The sequence below is a fragment of the Bactrocera oleae genome, chromosome 2 (assembly GCF_042242935.1).
Source record: "Bactrocera oleae isolate idBacOlea1 chromosome 2, idBacOlea1, whole genome shotgun sequence".
Classification (NCBI taxonomy): Eukaryota; Metazoa; Arthropoda; class Insecta; order Diptera; family Tephritidae; genus Bactrocera; species Bactrocera oleae.
In genome coordinates this window covers 254,886-272,122 of record NC_091536.1, presented here as the reverse complement: position 1 = coordinate 272,122, position 17,237 = coordinate 254,886, and the positions used below count along the sequence as shown (strand labels likewise).

The window sequence follows — 17,237 nt, the reverse complement described above, 5'->3', positions numbered from 1 at the left end:
ATTTAATCAGCGAACATTAAATCTAGCTGAGTGTCGATGAAGTCAATCACTGACTTGCTCTATATTGGTGATAACATGTGTTTAACCATTAACAGAAAGCAACTCTCGCAACCTGTTGCTACAGAATGTAATAGTTTTGTTCATCTAACGGTTGTTTGTATCACCTAAAACTAATCGAGATAGATATTGAGTTATGTATATTTAAATAATCGGGATGATTAGACGAGTTGAAATCCGTGTGACTGTCTGTCCGTCCACCGATAACTTGAGGAAAAATTAAGATATCTTGATAAAACTTGGTACATCGCACCCAAGGAGGGTTGGCATTGCAGATGGGCGGAATCGGACTATTGCCACTAAATTATATTAATCGAAAACCTATAAAGTGCCATAACTAAGCTCCAAAATAAAGTACAAGGTCCTCTAAAAAGTTTATTGTACATATCTTCTAAGCTATTCAAGCTATGATAATGAAATACGCTCAGGGCAAATCTGTGAAAATGTGTGAATTCGGATTATAATACCGCTCCCTCCCCATATGACGGTTTTGTTAAGAAATACTAAAAGTGCGATAAATTTATAAGCAAATGCGCCAAAAACATAAAATTTTACAACTCTGCACGAATAGTGCCTTAATTAACTTTTCCTTGTTCCCAGATTTAATTATGAAAGTCAGTAGTTTTTGAGGGCTCAGGGCTAGTCGACCACTTAAGCAAAAGCTTCTGTATAGATACATAAATCACCGATTTTGCTTATTACCATTTAGGGCATTTAGCGTGCAGGTCACAAAAGAAAACCATGTTTTTCTGTTTTGGAAAGCAGCGTATTATTTGTTGATGAGTAAATATGAAACAAAAGTGAAACGACATTATACTTTATCAAGCAGAAGGGTTTTTCGTTACCCACAGTTGCGTGCAATATTGTTGGAAAGTAAAAAAAAAACATCGGCTGCGTCAAATTTATGTTGCTAATATTAAAATAATACACATGCTTGTATCCTACATACATATTTTTACCAAAAAGATCAAATACAATCATTTATAACACGAGTTGTACTTACAGTTCATATCGATTTGTACAATAGCCTGAACAAGTGCAGCTTTAAGATGATTACGGGCTTGACAAGTAAGCCGTCCATTTAGGTGTTCTCTACTCAAAGGTCCGAATTTAATGACACTTTGAACAGATTTGTTTAGAATGTCAGTAGCCATTACGTATTCTATATTGAGGTCTTCAAAAAACCAAGCTAATTCGGGAGTGGGATTACCTAAAATTAAAAATATCATGTAATATTCTTAAAGAAGTAAAACAATATATATAATATTATATAAATATATGTACTTATATATATTATATATATATATTGTAATATTATATAAATATATGTACTTATATATATTCATGTCAAAATAAAACTTTTTGTAATTTTCTTGAAATGTTTTTACACCGTTGTTTGCGATTGGTATTAAGTTTGGTTATCGGAACTATTCTAAAATAATATAAATAAACTGGATATTAGTTTGGAAGTGTGAGATATTTCCCAAATATTTTTTTTTTCTTTGAGTTATAATGCATACCTTTCCCAGAGGACTTCATATATTTATATCTTTACAACATGTTGCTACAGAATATAATAGTTTTGTTCCCCTTGGTTGTTTGTATCACCTAAAACTAATCGACTTAGATACAGGATGTAGAGACGAGTTGAAATCCGTTTGACTGTCTGACTGTCCGTCCGACTATGCTAGCAGTAATTTGAGTAAATATTGAGATATCTTGATGAAATTTGGTACACATGTTTCTGGCCGCCGTAAGACAGTTGGCATTGCAGATAGGCGTTATTGGACCATTTCCACGCCCAAAAAACTAAGCCGCACAATATGACACAAGGCTGTTATTTGGTATAACGAATCACAGTACAGAGAGGTATCTGCAGTTAAAATTTTTTTAATAAGTGGACGTGGTTCCGCTCTCCTATAGGTTTAATGTGCATATCTCGCTAAAGCTATTATAACCAAATTCACTCAATACAAATAATTTAGCATCAATATTGACAGTGTGAAAATGGTTGAAATCGAGTGTTAACCCCTCCCATTCCCCATATAGCTGTTTTGATTAAAACTACTAAAAGTGCGATAACTCATTAAATAAACCAGTCAGAAACGTTGAATTTTACACATAGGATATAATTAAGCTTTATACAAGTAGCATCCAAAACAAAATTTTGGACAATGGTCGTGGTACCGCCCACCTTCATAAATTTTCACCACATTCAGTAGGTAACATTACTCTGATACTTTAATGTTATAATGTGGAGATGGGCGAAAGCGGTCTAAAACTACGCCTACTTCCCATATAACAAAATTTTAAATTTCATCTGATTCCTTCACTTTCCAGTATACAAATCAAAAAGCAATTACAATAATATATAGGGTTAAAATTTCTCACGAATAGTGCCTTTAAAGTGACAATTAAAAATTATGCAAATCGAACCAAAACTGTTCAAGCCCCTAAGTACCGAATATGTGGACCCCCGTACCTGTAGTTGATTTTTTAATAAAAATATCGGTCAATGTGTTCCTTTCCTGATACTAGAACGTCTGTGTGTCAAAACTCGCGTCGATACTTCCCTTAGCCTCCATATACCTAATATAAAGAACTTCGAACTTCCGGCTGACTTTATATTGCAAATATCGGCCAATATGTGAGTTATCTCAATTTATATGATAGGGTGTGTTTTATTCATAATAGTGTATCATTGTGCTTAATATGGATAAAATTAGGTGAAAACTTGACCTAAGCCCCTTATAACTAACATCCGGCTGACTTTACTCCATATGATTGGTGATGGTATGTGAGGTACCTAAATGAAACTCTGGAAGCAGTTTATTAATCAGTGGTTAATAGTATTGGCAAAATTGAGTCAATACTACCCTCAAATGCCATATACTGATTATATAACGATTTTAGTTTTTCTAACAAGTTTTATGCCGAATATGTCGTACAATGTACCCCAATGTACCCCATATAATGACTTCCGTCGTTCCACCTTACCTCAAACCGTTTGGGTTGGTTACAATAAGATATTTTAATGAAATTAAATGGACAAATTTTCTTAAAAATTATGTCGTTTGACGTTGAATTAGAATATGTACCTTGGTCTACACCTCATATCCTTAATACAATGAATTCCTATTTTCTGGTCGACGTTTTGCGCGTCAACTCAATATATATTAAATTTAGCATTTAATATCATATACAATACATACATATATCTCATTTAAAGGTGTTTTTAATACAATTTTAGCTAACGCGATCTAAACTATAACAATAAAACTTAGTCAAAGTTTATGACCTTCAATAAAAGTCAAGAAAATACGAAATTTGATTGTAATGTATTCACGATTTTATCGAATAATGGATATTTGATTCTTTCTATTCCTAGAAATCGCTAAATTCGAACAGTGGAAGGGAATGGAGGTGGAAACATCTTCTTTGTTTTATCAAGAAACGATAAAGTAATTTTTAAAGCGGACGAGAAAAGATAATTTTAGAAAATTTTCAAAGCATAGTATGGAAAAGTTGAAAAGTGGAATATTTGACAGTCCTCAAATACAGCAAATAATGACAGATACAGATTTTATCAAGGCATGACAGGTACAGATTTTAGCAGACCCCTCCATTTGCCATCTTGGAGAACGAGGACCTCATATAGACGATGAGGTGTCACCATCGAACTTTTAATATTATTTATATTCAATTCCACACCGCCCGTTATATAGCCTATGTTCACTGAAGAGAGTGTAACTTGCGAACGTTAAAAGAATTTTTAAAATCCGTCAAGAGTTTTCGGGGTCTATTCAATTCAAACAAACAAACAACCAAATATTTCCTTTTTATTATATCGGCTAAATGAGCTAAGCTTACCGCCATGATACACTTAAACCATCACTCTCAAGGCAACACTGGTACACACACCACACCTGGAAACAACAACACACACTAATACACCACACCTGGAAGCAGCAGTATACACACACACCAATACGTGCAGGATACCAATCCACCACAAGTCTACCAACGTTCAAAACGTCTGTCCTCGAAGCGAACAGCCTTTTTCACTTCGACTGGTGATCCGGCGGTATCGGCGAACTTGCGCGAGCAATTTCCTAAGTAATTCTTACGCAGTTTTTAAATAATATAATTATAATTATAAGCGGAATACTATTTCGTTAAGTTGTAACAAATATCTCTTTTATAATTTGTATCTAATAAAGTTTATAAATCGAAACTTTCGGGTTTTTCAATCTGGTTGTACGTCTCGAGTGGTTAGTGCTCCCAGTAATTGGGTTAACTCTTTACAAATATTAATATAGATGAACAGAGAGAGCGGTTTCATCAGGATCTAATAGAGATGGAAATAAAGTATCAAGGTTGATGGGATCGTCACAGGATGGCAGATTACTACTGGCCCTTACAAATAAAGTGTCAATTGAAAAATGATAAAATAATTGCCCATAAAAGAAGAAGTTTTATGGAAATATATACACCATATGTTTTCGACAATTTTCTCGCGGTTTACTTAAATTTTTTCTTTTTTTCAAAACAACACTGTTTTTTTTTGTTATATTACATTGCAAAAAGTTCAATATTATATACAAAAGAAAGACTTACAAGTAACTTGAATATGAATTAATTGTATAATTATTACAAAATTACAAAACTACTATGAGAGTATTGTTTAGTTTAAAGTATCACTGGGTTTAAGACGTTTGAGTCGTCTTAGTGGTCCTTCTCTAGAAGTTAAGATGGCTACTTTTTCGTTACAATGGCTTTCCAACTTTGCTTTATGTGGTGCTACAATTTTTAATATTTCTCCATACCCGATGTCGGTCCGAGTACTTGTTTATGGATGAGGAACCTATTTTCGATGGATAACACTGATTTTTTACCAATTAACCTATTGATATTCTTCTATTGTGTAATTGCAGTCGACTGGCAGGTCATGCGTGAATAGAATATAAAGAACAGGGCCCAACACCCCACTTTGGGGAACGCCTGCTTTTATTTCCTTAAGAATAAAATACTCGTATCTCCGTGTTTAACGCGGAAGTAGCGAAATCAGTTTCAATTTCGAAAGCAGACCTTTCTGGCCAACTTTATCGCACGCCTTTGAAACATCCAAAAACTCGGTGAAATTTTTTTTCCTAAAAGTATTTTTCTATAATATGTGTAATTGTGTGGATCAATGGTAGAATGGTTAGCACGAAACGCAAATTGATAGGCTGGAATTATGACTTTTAGTTCTATGATTTTATTGAGACGTTTTATGAAAATTTTCTCAAAAAGTAACGACATTCTCAGTAGAAGCGATATGAGCCTGTAAGGCTAACCAGGGAAACTGTTTTTGAATCATGATAAATTCAACAATTTTCCAATAACTTGGCCCATATGTAAAATGAAAAGACTCGTTTGTAATGTTGGTAATTTTTACTTTACTTATTGGAGAAAGTTGTTTTAGAACCTCAGTAGTAATCAGGTCGTAACCGGGGAAGTTTTTGTTTTTCAGATTTTTGAGCTGCTGTTATTGTTGTTGTTGTTGTAACGGTTATCTAGTCCCCGCTTGGATGGTAAGTGATAGTTTGGTTGTCGTCGCGGTCATCTAACGGGAGGCCCAAGAAACGGGCTGTTTCGACGGGGTCGGACCATAGGGAAAAGGGTGTTAGATGAGTTGGGTTTGTTGGGCATGCAAAGAGGTGGTTAGTATCATGCGGGGCCTCATTGCATGCAGGACATGTGTTTGGTATGTCGGGGTCTATTCTGGATAAGTAGGAGTTGAACCAGCAGAAACTGCTTGGAGAGGAGGTCATTATGTTCCTTAACCGGAAGCATAAGGGCCTCACTATGTAGGTGTTCAATTGGGGACATCAAGAGGCACCCCTTGATAGTCCGGAGTGCAGTGTTTTGACAAGTATGAAGCTTCCTCGTCTGCGTTGCACTATATCCAGGCGACCAAATTGGAGAGGAAGGCGTAGTTTAGGACCGGTCGGCCGATTGCCTTGTAAGTTGCCCACAACGTTTCTTTGTCTTTTCCCCAAGAGCTGCCGACAAGCGACTTGAGGATTTTGTTGCGGCTCTGTACTTTGGCAGTTATCGCGGTCGTGTGAGGAGTGAAGGAACACAGACTGTTCAATGTGACGCCAAAAGTTTTAGGGTTATTTACTGTCGGAATTTTTGTGCCATCGACTGAAATGTTCAGGTCCAGTCTGTAATCCTTCGTCCAATTTGTGAAGATGGTCGCTGTGGATTCAGTGGGGGAGAGTGTTAGGCTCCTTGCAGAGAAGAAGCGAGAAATATCGGAGAGGTAGCTGTTTACTTTTGTGCACATGCCATCGATTCCATTTCCCGACGTCAATATCGTGCAGTCATCAGCGTACAAGGTCACTGATATTCCCGCTGGTGGCTGGGGGAATTTCGAAATATAGAACAGTAAAGGGGAGAGGACACCGCCCTGCGGAACCCCCTGTTTAATTTTCCTAAGTTTGGAGTTTTGACCTCGAAACAGTACGGATGAATGCCGACCGTTCAGGTAGTTCATAGTCCACCGCTTCAGCCCTGGAGGGAGCGTTGGTTGTTCTAGGTCCTCAAGTAGCGTTGTGTGATTGACTGTGTCAAAAGCTTTTGACAAGTCCAACGCTACGAGGATCGTCCTCTCGCAGGGTGGCTTCTGGTTCAGGCCATGAACTATCTGGGCGTTTATGACGCTAAGTGCTGTGGTGGTGCTGTGCACTTTTCGGAGGCCATGCTGATGGTCTGCTAGACTCAGGTGGTGAGTAAATGACGTTGAAAGTATGATGATAAAACTTTTTGTGTTTTCAAATGACGGTATTAGAGGTAAATGAAACTGCTTTTTGAGTGAGTATAAAATCAATTATTTCAAAACTTTGCGGAGTGGAGTTGCCAGCACAACTGATGACACTCTATTGCAAAAACACAAAACATAATAATATGTCCTGTGCCTCTGATAAAAAAAAACTAACTTATTCCAATCTTTTGAGCTTACTTCCTGCCCTTTTTTATACTCTGAACGGGGTGTATTAATTTTGCCACGAAGTTTGTAACACCCAGAAGGAAACAAAGAAGACCCTCTAAAATATTTATATATAAATGATCAGCTATGTCCGTCTATCTGTCCGTCTGTCTGTATATACGCCAACTAGTCCCTCAGTGTTTGAGATGTCGATCTGAAATTTTACACCCATCCTACTCTTACCAAGAAGCTGCTCATTTGTCGGAACGGCCGATATCGAACCACTATAGAATATAGCTACCAAACAAATTTGACGTAATATCTTTACAAAATTTTACATGATTTATTTCCTAATTCAACAATGTAATCTCCGAAGAAATTGTTCAAATCAGATTACTGCAGCATATAGCTGCTACACAAACTGGACGATCGGAATCAAGTGCTTGCATGGAAAACTCTTTCATTTGACTAGGTATCTTCACAAAATTTGGCATGGATTATTATTTATGCAATAATGCAATTTCTGCAGAAATTGTATAGATCGGATGACTATAGCATATATCTGCCATATAACTTGAACGATCGGAATAAAGTGTTTGCATGGAAAACTTTTTTATTTGACGAAGTATCTTTACGAAATTGTATCGAAATCAAGTTCTTGTAAGGAACCTTTGTATTTGCGAAGGGTATTATAGCTTCGGTGCAACCGAAGTTAACGTGTTTTCTTGTTTTTCAAACAATACATACCAAAACTATGCCAATACGAATAGGTCTGGTAAAGTTCATGCCATAATTTTCTATTTTTTAATTTCAATGTTTAAAAACTTACTGTTGTATACTAATGAGGAAAAATAATAAATTTAAACTTATTAGTACTCTTCTGGAGAAAATTTGACGACAACGAAACTTCACATCTAACGAAGTCAAAAATAATGATTTGTGGTTGGTATCAACTCCCATTACAATTGTTAGTGACATAAAAGATTTTATACTTTCAAAAAATTTAACTACAATACGAGCTGAAAGCCTCTGAAGCTAGTGCTCCTTTTACTTTGTAAAATAATAATTGTATTATTATTTTTCATATAATAAATAAATAAATATTTAACGATCTTACTAGCATATTTCATTTCAAATAATCTTTGTTCGAAAATTCGCTGCTCAATAACTATAAATAAATTAGTCAATATATAGCCGTTTTTCTTCTCCCTTTGACATTCCAAATCTGTGAGTAAACCATTTAAGAAATCTGTGATATATTGGTCTATTGAGCAACTGAGAACGAGCAAAATTTGGCCTGAATACAAGCCGGAATAAGTAAGTATATATAAATGCTTAGTTTAATTTAAATAAATATGATTTATATTATGTATTTTCATTATTACTATTATTACCTCCAATAGCTTCACATTTTAGTATCACGAAATCGCCTACATTGTATGGTCCAGCCACCGTTGAGCGTTTAAATCCATTTTCATCCCTTATGATGATTTCTTTAGGCAACGCTAAAATAGATGATATTAATCTTTACACTATCGCCAAAAGTATGTACTTATATAAAGATCTTACCAATTATTATTAACACAATTCGACTATTGTAGGTTTGTGCTTTCATGAAATCAACGCGACATCTGTACACTCCGGTATCTGATATTTGACTATTCCGGATAATTAGTTCCCCAGGATTGCCCTCGAATAAAAAATAAGCTCGGTTGCCAAATATACTCTCATCTGACCACCTCCTCGCGGTTCTAGTTATTCCAGATCGTATGTCAACACTACAATAACAAAAAAAACAATACTATAACATATTTACATACCAATACCACTGCACAATACTCGGTTTAATGATTTTAAATAAGCCTAGTTTCGAAATTCGAAGGCAAATGTTTCGAAGAAAGCTAACTTCAAGAAACTGAGAAATTACTTTTTTTACTTATGGCTGAATCACTCGAAAACATTTAGTTTGGTTCAATACCAAACCTTAAAAAATTGGGACTGAAATTGGATTAACAGTGTGCAAGAGCAATTAGAACCAACAAGCAAACATAACTCTTATATTAACCTAACAAATGAAAGGGTTTAAGTTTGAGTGTAACCGAACAGTTTATACTCTCGCAACTTTCAATGATCAAAGCCGGAGTAATACCTTCAGCTGTTTCCAAAATTGTATGTTAAAAACTGTTGCGGAACAATTGAACATTCATTCATCAAATCGTGAAAGGCTTACAATCAAATTTGGTATCTTATTAACTTATGTATATTATAAGTCGGATTTCCTCAGTCATCGATTTAATAAACTGCTTCAATTCAGTCATAAAAAGTATTCCAGTGCAGTCAAGTCAGGTGACCTTGGCGGAAAGTGGATTTTCTTGATAATGATTTGTTTTTAAATCTTTGTTGGAGCTCTGCAATAACCGGTCTGGCTATATATGCAGTTGCTTGATCTTGCTGGAACTAAACGCTATTGCAAAGGATGCTTCTTCGGCGCAGTTGTTTGAACACGAAGATACTCATTTCGATGGAACGGTCCTCTTGCGGTACTTCCAGATTCGGCAAACAAGTTTACCAACCTTACAATGGATCATTACTACATACTTGGGAGAGTGCCGCCAAAATCCCGTCTGAATTCCCTTTGGACGGACATGACGGACTACAAAGCATGGTACCACTGCACTTTCAAAACCCCAAGATTTCTACTATTCTGACCAGTAAACTTGCTTGTATCTACAAAAAGAGAATTCGTCTAAATTTGTGATATGAACATATTTCACAAACATTAAATCTGACAAGTGAAATGTAATCCCAAAAAATTTTAAATCATGCTAACTGGAATAAAATCATGTAAAAAACTACATTTTTTTTCAGCCGTTTTAAATCAAAACCATGTAAAAACAGAAATAGGTATATACACATAGCCAATAAAGTCTGCGTTCACGCGTAACATTTTTTTAAGTGAAGTAAAAACACAATGCTAATAGGTTAAGTTAGGTTAAGAGATCGATCGTTAAACAATGCGCTTAGTTTTGAAAACAATGTCGCAACTATAATCTTAAATAGAAAAAGAAAAAATGACAACGTGTTTGAACACACAATGTCGAAAAATACCAAAAACAATTATCACGCTATATTAGATGATGATCTAGGAGAGTGCAATGAAACATTGCAAAAATTCGAACAACACTTTCGTTCCAATAATCTAAGTAAAGAATATGAACATAATGAAACTAGCAATACAGCAAAAAACAGCCCATCAACAAGTGCAGCGGCAGCAATAACTTCAGCTGTCGTCTCTCACAAAAACGACACTCGTGAAGTTAATTCGATCCCAAACGTCAAACAAAAAATAAACTGCAAAAACATTCTTCCAACAAACACATTCGACATCGAATCAAAACGAATAATAGTACTAATAAAAGACGGTCTAAACATAACACAATTTAAAATCAAAGAATATAATCAAAATAAATTAGTATTGTTTTAACCAACATTGAAGACTATAAAAAAGTTAGAGGGTACTTAGAAAAAACAAAAGTAAAATTCTATTCTTACACGCCTAAATGTTTACAAACAAAAACATACCTATTGAACGGGCTAAACGGCAATACCGACCCGGAAGAAATTTTTAATGAACTTTGCACATATCAAAACAATAACCTAAAAATTCTTAAAGTTACTCTATTTACTACAAAAATTTCCACTCAACGCAATTAAAACTACCTATGGTTATGGTTCAAACAAGTGCCAAAAGTAAGGTTAACGAATTAAAAGCAACCAAAACTGTTTTAATATCACTGCATTAAATGGGAACCCCTACGAAAAGCTGAGATTCCGCAATGTAGAAACTGTCAAAGTTTTTTTCACAGCGCAGCTAATGGTAATCTACCACCAAGATGTGTCAAATGTAGGGGAACACATAAAAGCAAAGATTGTACCTCATTAGACGCAAACCCAACCGAAAATGATAAGGTGTATTGTGTTTTATGCAAAAAGTTTGGGCACCCAGCTGCCTACAAAGGCTGTGAGCGGTATAAAGAGCTTCAACAAAAAATAAGACTGAAAAAAAAACAACCTAATAGCTACGAAAATAAACACTAACCAAAATTTTACTAACTCTAATTGAAGTTATGCAAATGTCTGTAAACAGTCAACTCGTGTATTTTGTGATACCAATAATAAAAATTTTCAAAATCCATTATTCGAAGAACTAAAAAATACAATGTTATCTTTAAGTAAACTATTAACAGTTCTGCAGAAGCAGCTGGATATATAAACGGCAAGAGTTGACGCAATTTACAATACAAGTATAATAGATACAGCATGAATTCAGATCATACTATTACTATTACTCAGTTAAACATAATTTCTCTTAATGTCAACTCGCTTATTAATATAAGCAGGAGAATAGAGCTAGGCAAATTCTTATCAAATAATAAGCCCGATATTGTTCTGTTGAACGAAACTAAACTTAACACAAGGCACAAACTAGAATTTATAGGGTATAAATTAATAAGAAAAGATAGATTGTTAGCATCGAGAGGGGAGGAACCGCAATTCTAATTACAGAAAATATAAAATACACGAACGTCTACAACCAACACATCGATACCTTATCCTATTTAGAATCTTGTGTAATAAAAATACATATGCCTCCGAATAACATCATGTATATAGTTTCAGCCCATTACCTATAGGTAGTATTAACGACACATTTAAATCTGAACTCAACACAATCTTTGAATCCTTAAACCTACAAAACCCGAACCCCTATTACATATTAGCCAGTGATCTCAACAGTAAACACACAGACTGGGGTAACCCACAAAACAACTCTAAAGATAAATCACTAAAAAATTGGCTGACCTCCAACGAATTAAAGTTCAGATGCAATATGTATGCTTCGGGTTTTTTATCCTACGAAAGAGCTAATTCCTTTCTTGATATTTGCATTTATGATCACAGAATAGATATTCACAGAGCCAATAACACAGTTAACTGCTTGAGATGCATTGATTACGATCACTGCGCTATTCAAATCGTTGCGACTAATAGAGACACCACAAACTATTTTACGTTGTTACTACTGCACAAAATTTAAAAAAAATCTTAACATGCAACTTCAAAGTGTATCCATTGTGCCAAACGATAGAAAATTGAGCAACACAGAGATTGATTTGCTTTATTTAAATAATATTGTCTTGAAAGCCATAGAAAATAATGTACCAAAAATAAAATTCAATAGCCCTACTAAAACTCTTGTAAACTTGCCTATCATAAAAAAACTGCTAGCAGAAAAAAGTAAAATCCTGTCAGCCATACAAACATACCTACCTCCCACGACACCTCAAGTAGAAAAAGCAAAACTGAAACTTGTAAAAAAAAACTAATAGATGACAATATTAAGAAACATTTTAATAACCAACTCGAACAAAGACTTTCAACCTTTAAGACTAACGAGCCCTCAAAGTTTTCCGTTATTAAAAAATCGTTTTTAAAAGATAACAATAATAGGTACAATCAGTCACATAAATATCCCCTTAAACTCATCCCACATAATCCAAAACGCTGGCTTGAACCCCGAACTTCTGCAAAAAGACTTAGTTAAAAACAATTATGTTCAACAACAACAAATTTATAAATGAAATAGTCGGGACTCATTTCGAAGCAGTTCATTCTACAAAAGAAAGTAAACCCAACAATCCAGTCCACTTTCAGGTACAAAAATGCTTTAAAAATTGTTCGAAATGAAAATTTTATTCGACAGCACTCGAGCGACCAAACCAAACTTCAATACCAACAAAATAGCCAATAATTTAAATGACGACCAAACGGAAAACATTTATGTTAGTTCAAATGACCTTACAGACGTATTCTCTAAACTAAAAGGTAAACTAAAAACTCAATATCATTCTAAAAGACTTCTCCTCAGAACTAATATAATATTAGAATATTGCACTTTATTCAATAATATGTTAACAATGCCTACTTCCTACCTAACTGGAAAACAGCTAAACTAATTGTGATACCAAAGAAAGGTAAGGACAAAACTAACTTGAAAAACCTTCGGCTAATTACCTGCCTGCTACCAAATATTAGTAAAGTTTTTGAAGTTTTGGTTAATATAAATATAAATAAAGATACTAAAACCAATAATTTAATAAGCAATAAGCAATTCGGGTTCAAATACAGGCATTCGACAACCCTGCCATTAATCTTTTAGTCTCCGAAATAAGCTGGAACTGGAATAAGAAATATAAGTATACTTCTTTGACCATGAGAAAGCATTAGATCAAGTATAAATCGAAGGGTTAATACTTGTATGTAAGCTCATCAGCTATAAATTCCCTCTCCATCTGCTTACACTTATTTATAACATGATATCCGGAAAAAAATTTTCAGTTCATATAAAAAATACACGAAGCAGTCGCGAATTTCATGTAGTAAATGGTCTGCAACAAGGGACAGTAAATGCTCCAATTCTGTTTAATCGTTGCATCCTCGACTTAGTACAAAAAATGGACAACATTGTAGCCTTCGCTGACGAAATTGTCATTTACCACCCCGACAGAACGGTCGACAGCGTTAACAGGAACCTGCAAATCAAATACAATACTGTTGAGGATTATACAATAAACTGACATCTCAAAATAAATATTAACAAATGCGAAAGTATCATTTTTCGCCCACCCGTTAATAAATGTAACTCAAACGTTAAAAAAATGGAAGGAATTTAATATAAAATCCAGTGTAGCAAATATCCAAATTCAGCGCAAGGAGAGTATTAAATATTTTGGTATTCACCTCGATAATGTATGAATCACTAGTGAGACCAATACTTTCATATGAATGTTCAATTTGGTTAAATATATTTCCTTCATATATGGAAAGACTCAGAAAATTCGAGAGAAGAATACTCCGATCATGCACATCGCTGCATAGGTCACAGAATAGTAATATCCCCAGAATTGATTGTCACATCACAAATCTAATTAGAAAGAATATAAGTCGCTGCCGATATGATGACAATAACACTTTAATAAGAGTTCCTTTTTACGAAAGTGATGAACACTTTGCATTAGCTATTGCAAATTGATTTGCACCACCAGAATCCTTTCTCTACTTGGACAAAAATGGCTTCATCCAAAACGAAGACAACATCCCAATAATCTATCACATATTTACAAGTAGAGGAGCTAACAACAAAGTAGTCACTTTGAAAATACTCACTGCTAAAAGCAAACGATTCGACAAATACATTCCGTTTAGAGACAAAACTGAAACCACGTTGACGAAACAGAACTGCTGATGGCTATTCAATGATATTGAAAACTAACTCACTTCATGACACATCTGGTCTGATTTCTTGTTCTTCTTTTAACCATTTTATATTAAAAAATCATCTATGCATCGTTTTTTTAATTTTTCCTTGCAAGCAAATACAAGTATATACTTAATAAAATGTTACTAATTAGTGATAGCAGAGTACTCGGAAGCTCGTCTAGAGACACTGTACGTACGTTTCGAACACTTTTTCGCCAACTTCAAAAACTCTTTTCTGCTTGTTCGGGTTAGATCTTTCAATGTTATCCTGTTGGGCTTTTGCGATTTTTTTTTTTTATGGTCCGATCGGGGTTTGACTTGTGACCGAGTTTATGGATCGATTGTAGGCTATTGTTGCCCTCAAAATTAACTCGGCAGTGTCATCAGACATTTTTTCTAGTTTAAAAGATCTAGCTATGTCCACAAAAGTGCCATGGAAGCGTTTCTCTTGTCCATTTGAACAACTGTGAAGAGATGGTGCATTCACAATGTCTATGTCATACCCGTTTTTTAACAGTGATCTAATTGTCTCCGAATTCAAAGCATCTTCATTGTTGCAATAAATTATTTTTGTTTGAGGAAACAAATTAAGAAGATGGATAATGGGCATTATTTTTTACATCCATTTACGTGCTGGTCGCGGTCGGTGGCGTTTTTATCTGTAAAATGTATTAGGTGGCGTATTTTTCTTCCAAAGAGTATGACGTCTCTTTTTAACCGATATTTGGCTTATTCGAGATTGAACTGGTTCTTGAAGCAATTTAAAGACTTTTCTGTCGAATCGATCGTGTAGAATAATGATATCGCACTGTGAACTGTTGCAGCATCTGACTGCACTTTATTTTCCAGATTGTTCACATTCTGTCCGGATAGGGCATCCGCCCCAAAATTTTCTTTGCCGGGTTTGTAGAACACTTTTGCATTGTGTTCATCAATGTATGAATTCCATCATTTGATTTTCACATTTGTGTTCCTATCACAAACAGTGAAGGTGAGGGATTGGTGGTCTGTAAAAATGTTTATTTCTTTTAACCAAGACAATGGCTAACAACTCTCTTTCGATTGTGACATAGTGCGCTTCGCTTTGTTTTAGCGTTCGCGAAATCATGGTAATTGTTTGTCTCCTTGGGACAGAACCGCACAGATGCCGTCCATGGAGGCGTCAGTGGTTAAGTCAAAAGGCTGTTTGAAATCTTGGTACATGAGAATAACATCCTCGGATGTCAAATTTCATTATACTCAATTTTTACCTTTTTGGACATATGTTTGCTCACCGTGCTATTTTCTCCTTTGAGAATGTTGGTCGAAGGCCTCGCTATTAACGCGAAGTCCTTAATGAATCCCCTGTAATAACTAGCTAGGCCAAGGAATGATAGTAAACTGAATAAATTTTTTGGCCCAACATATTCCCGCATGGTTCTAAATTTTTCAGGGTCAGTTTTTATCCCGTTTTTTGGTTACTACAAAGCCGAAAAATTCGATGCTCTCTTTAAAGAATTTCGTTTTCTCTTGTGATACCCTCATATTGCCATCGCATAAGCATTTTAAAATTGTATCGATATGCTTCATGTGCTCGAACTCATTTTCGGAAAAAATTATGACGTCATCCAAGTAAACGTAGCATATCTTTCCTATGTGTTCCCTCATGTCGTCAATGGTTTTTTGAAAAATGCTTCCCGCATTTTTGAATGCATGCAGTGGATCATTGTCACACAGCGACTCAGTGTCCTCTTCAATTTCAATTGCAACAGCCTCTGCTGCGTTTTCGTATCTTAATTTCTCTTCATTAGGGTCACCCTGAACAACATTGATCACTTTTGAGCATGTCTCTGGGGCCTGTCCCTGCTCAGCTATTTTTTTTTTATGGTAACCATTGCTGTTTTGCTGTTTCTTGACGAAATGAGGGTTTTTTCTGCCCCGTTCGTCCCTATTATGCTTTCCCTGCTTTGCATTGGCGCGGTTTCTATGGTCCTCTTTCCCCTGATCTCTTTCTGCTATAGCTTTGGCGTATGAGGCCGAAAACACGCTACGCTCGATTATAGCTTCTGCTTCTCTAGCACTTAGGAAAATTAAAAAAAAAAATTCTTTATCAAAACTTTGTTTTATGATAAGACAAGACTTTCCACCACAATTCATTCGAATCGGTGAAGGTCGCGTCCAACTATTTGTCGATTTGACATGGAATGACCCATGAGACTGTGGCGTGGTTTTTGTTTGATTTCGCCAATTTCACACAGTAATGTAGGAATATCCGAATACCGACATATGGATTTTCCCTTAAATGTAGGCGGTGTCCCACCCATAGTCTAAATAAATTGCGAAAAAAAAATTCTAACGAGGTTGTTTTTGAGCTTTGATGGACAGTTAATATTTCGTTGGATAGCCTTTCGATTTTTTAATTACACTCAACCTGGATGGCATGGACTTTACCAGCTTTTGGGTCACTGAAGCTCCATTCTTCAATTAACGCAGCTTTCAAAGATTCTGAGAGCTGTCTTCTGATTTTTTTTTTTCTAAATAATCCCACAAATGCTCGATAGTATTGACATCTGGAGATGGGGCCATTCCTTAACAATGGTGCGGTGTGTTTTGGATCGTTGTCGTGTTTGAAAACAAATGATGAAAAAATAGTTATTAATTAAAAGATTTTGAAGCGAACAAATACTGTGTGCCAGTCGAAAACATACACATGACGGGATTTTTGGTTTTTACTGAGATAATCAAACGGTTCTTAATAACGGGAAATGTGAATGACATCGATCTATCATACTCAGGAAGGTGATGTTATGTATAATTGTTATTGTAAAAAGCACGAAAAGTTTTATTTTTATTTTGCAATTAATATGACTTTTTTACGCATATATGTATGTACCTAGTGCATACTTAT

General features: G+C 35.2%; 1 protein-coding gene across 6 annotated transcripts in view; it reads right to left on the bottom strand.

Annotated features, from left to right (window-relative positions):
• Positions 1–17,237, bottom strand: part of side-VII (sidestep VII) — a 145,199-nt gene that overhangs the window by 115,730 nt on the left and 12,232 nt on the right. For all 6 annotated transcript variants that reach the window (XM_070106029.1, XM_036373693.2, XM_036373689.2 and 3 more), the window contains exons 3-5: positions 8,600–8,808; positions 8,425–8,535; positions 1,061–1,267 (exon numbers count right to left, since the gene is read on the bottom strand). In XM_070106029.1, the coding sequence (XP_069962130.1) occupies positions 1,061–1,267; positions 8,425–8,535; positions 8,600–8,808 (527 nt within the window). The remainder of the gene's footprint in view (positions 1–1,060; positions 1,268–8,424; positions 8,536–8,599; positions 8,809–17,237) is intronic.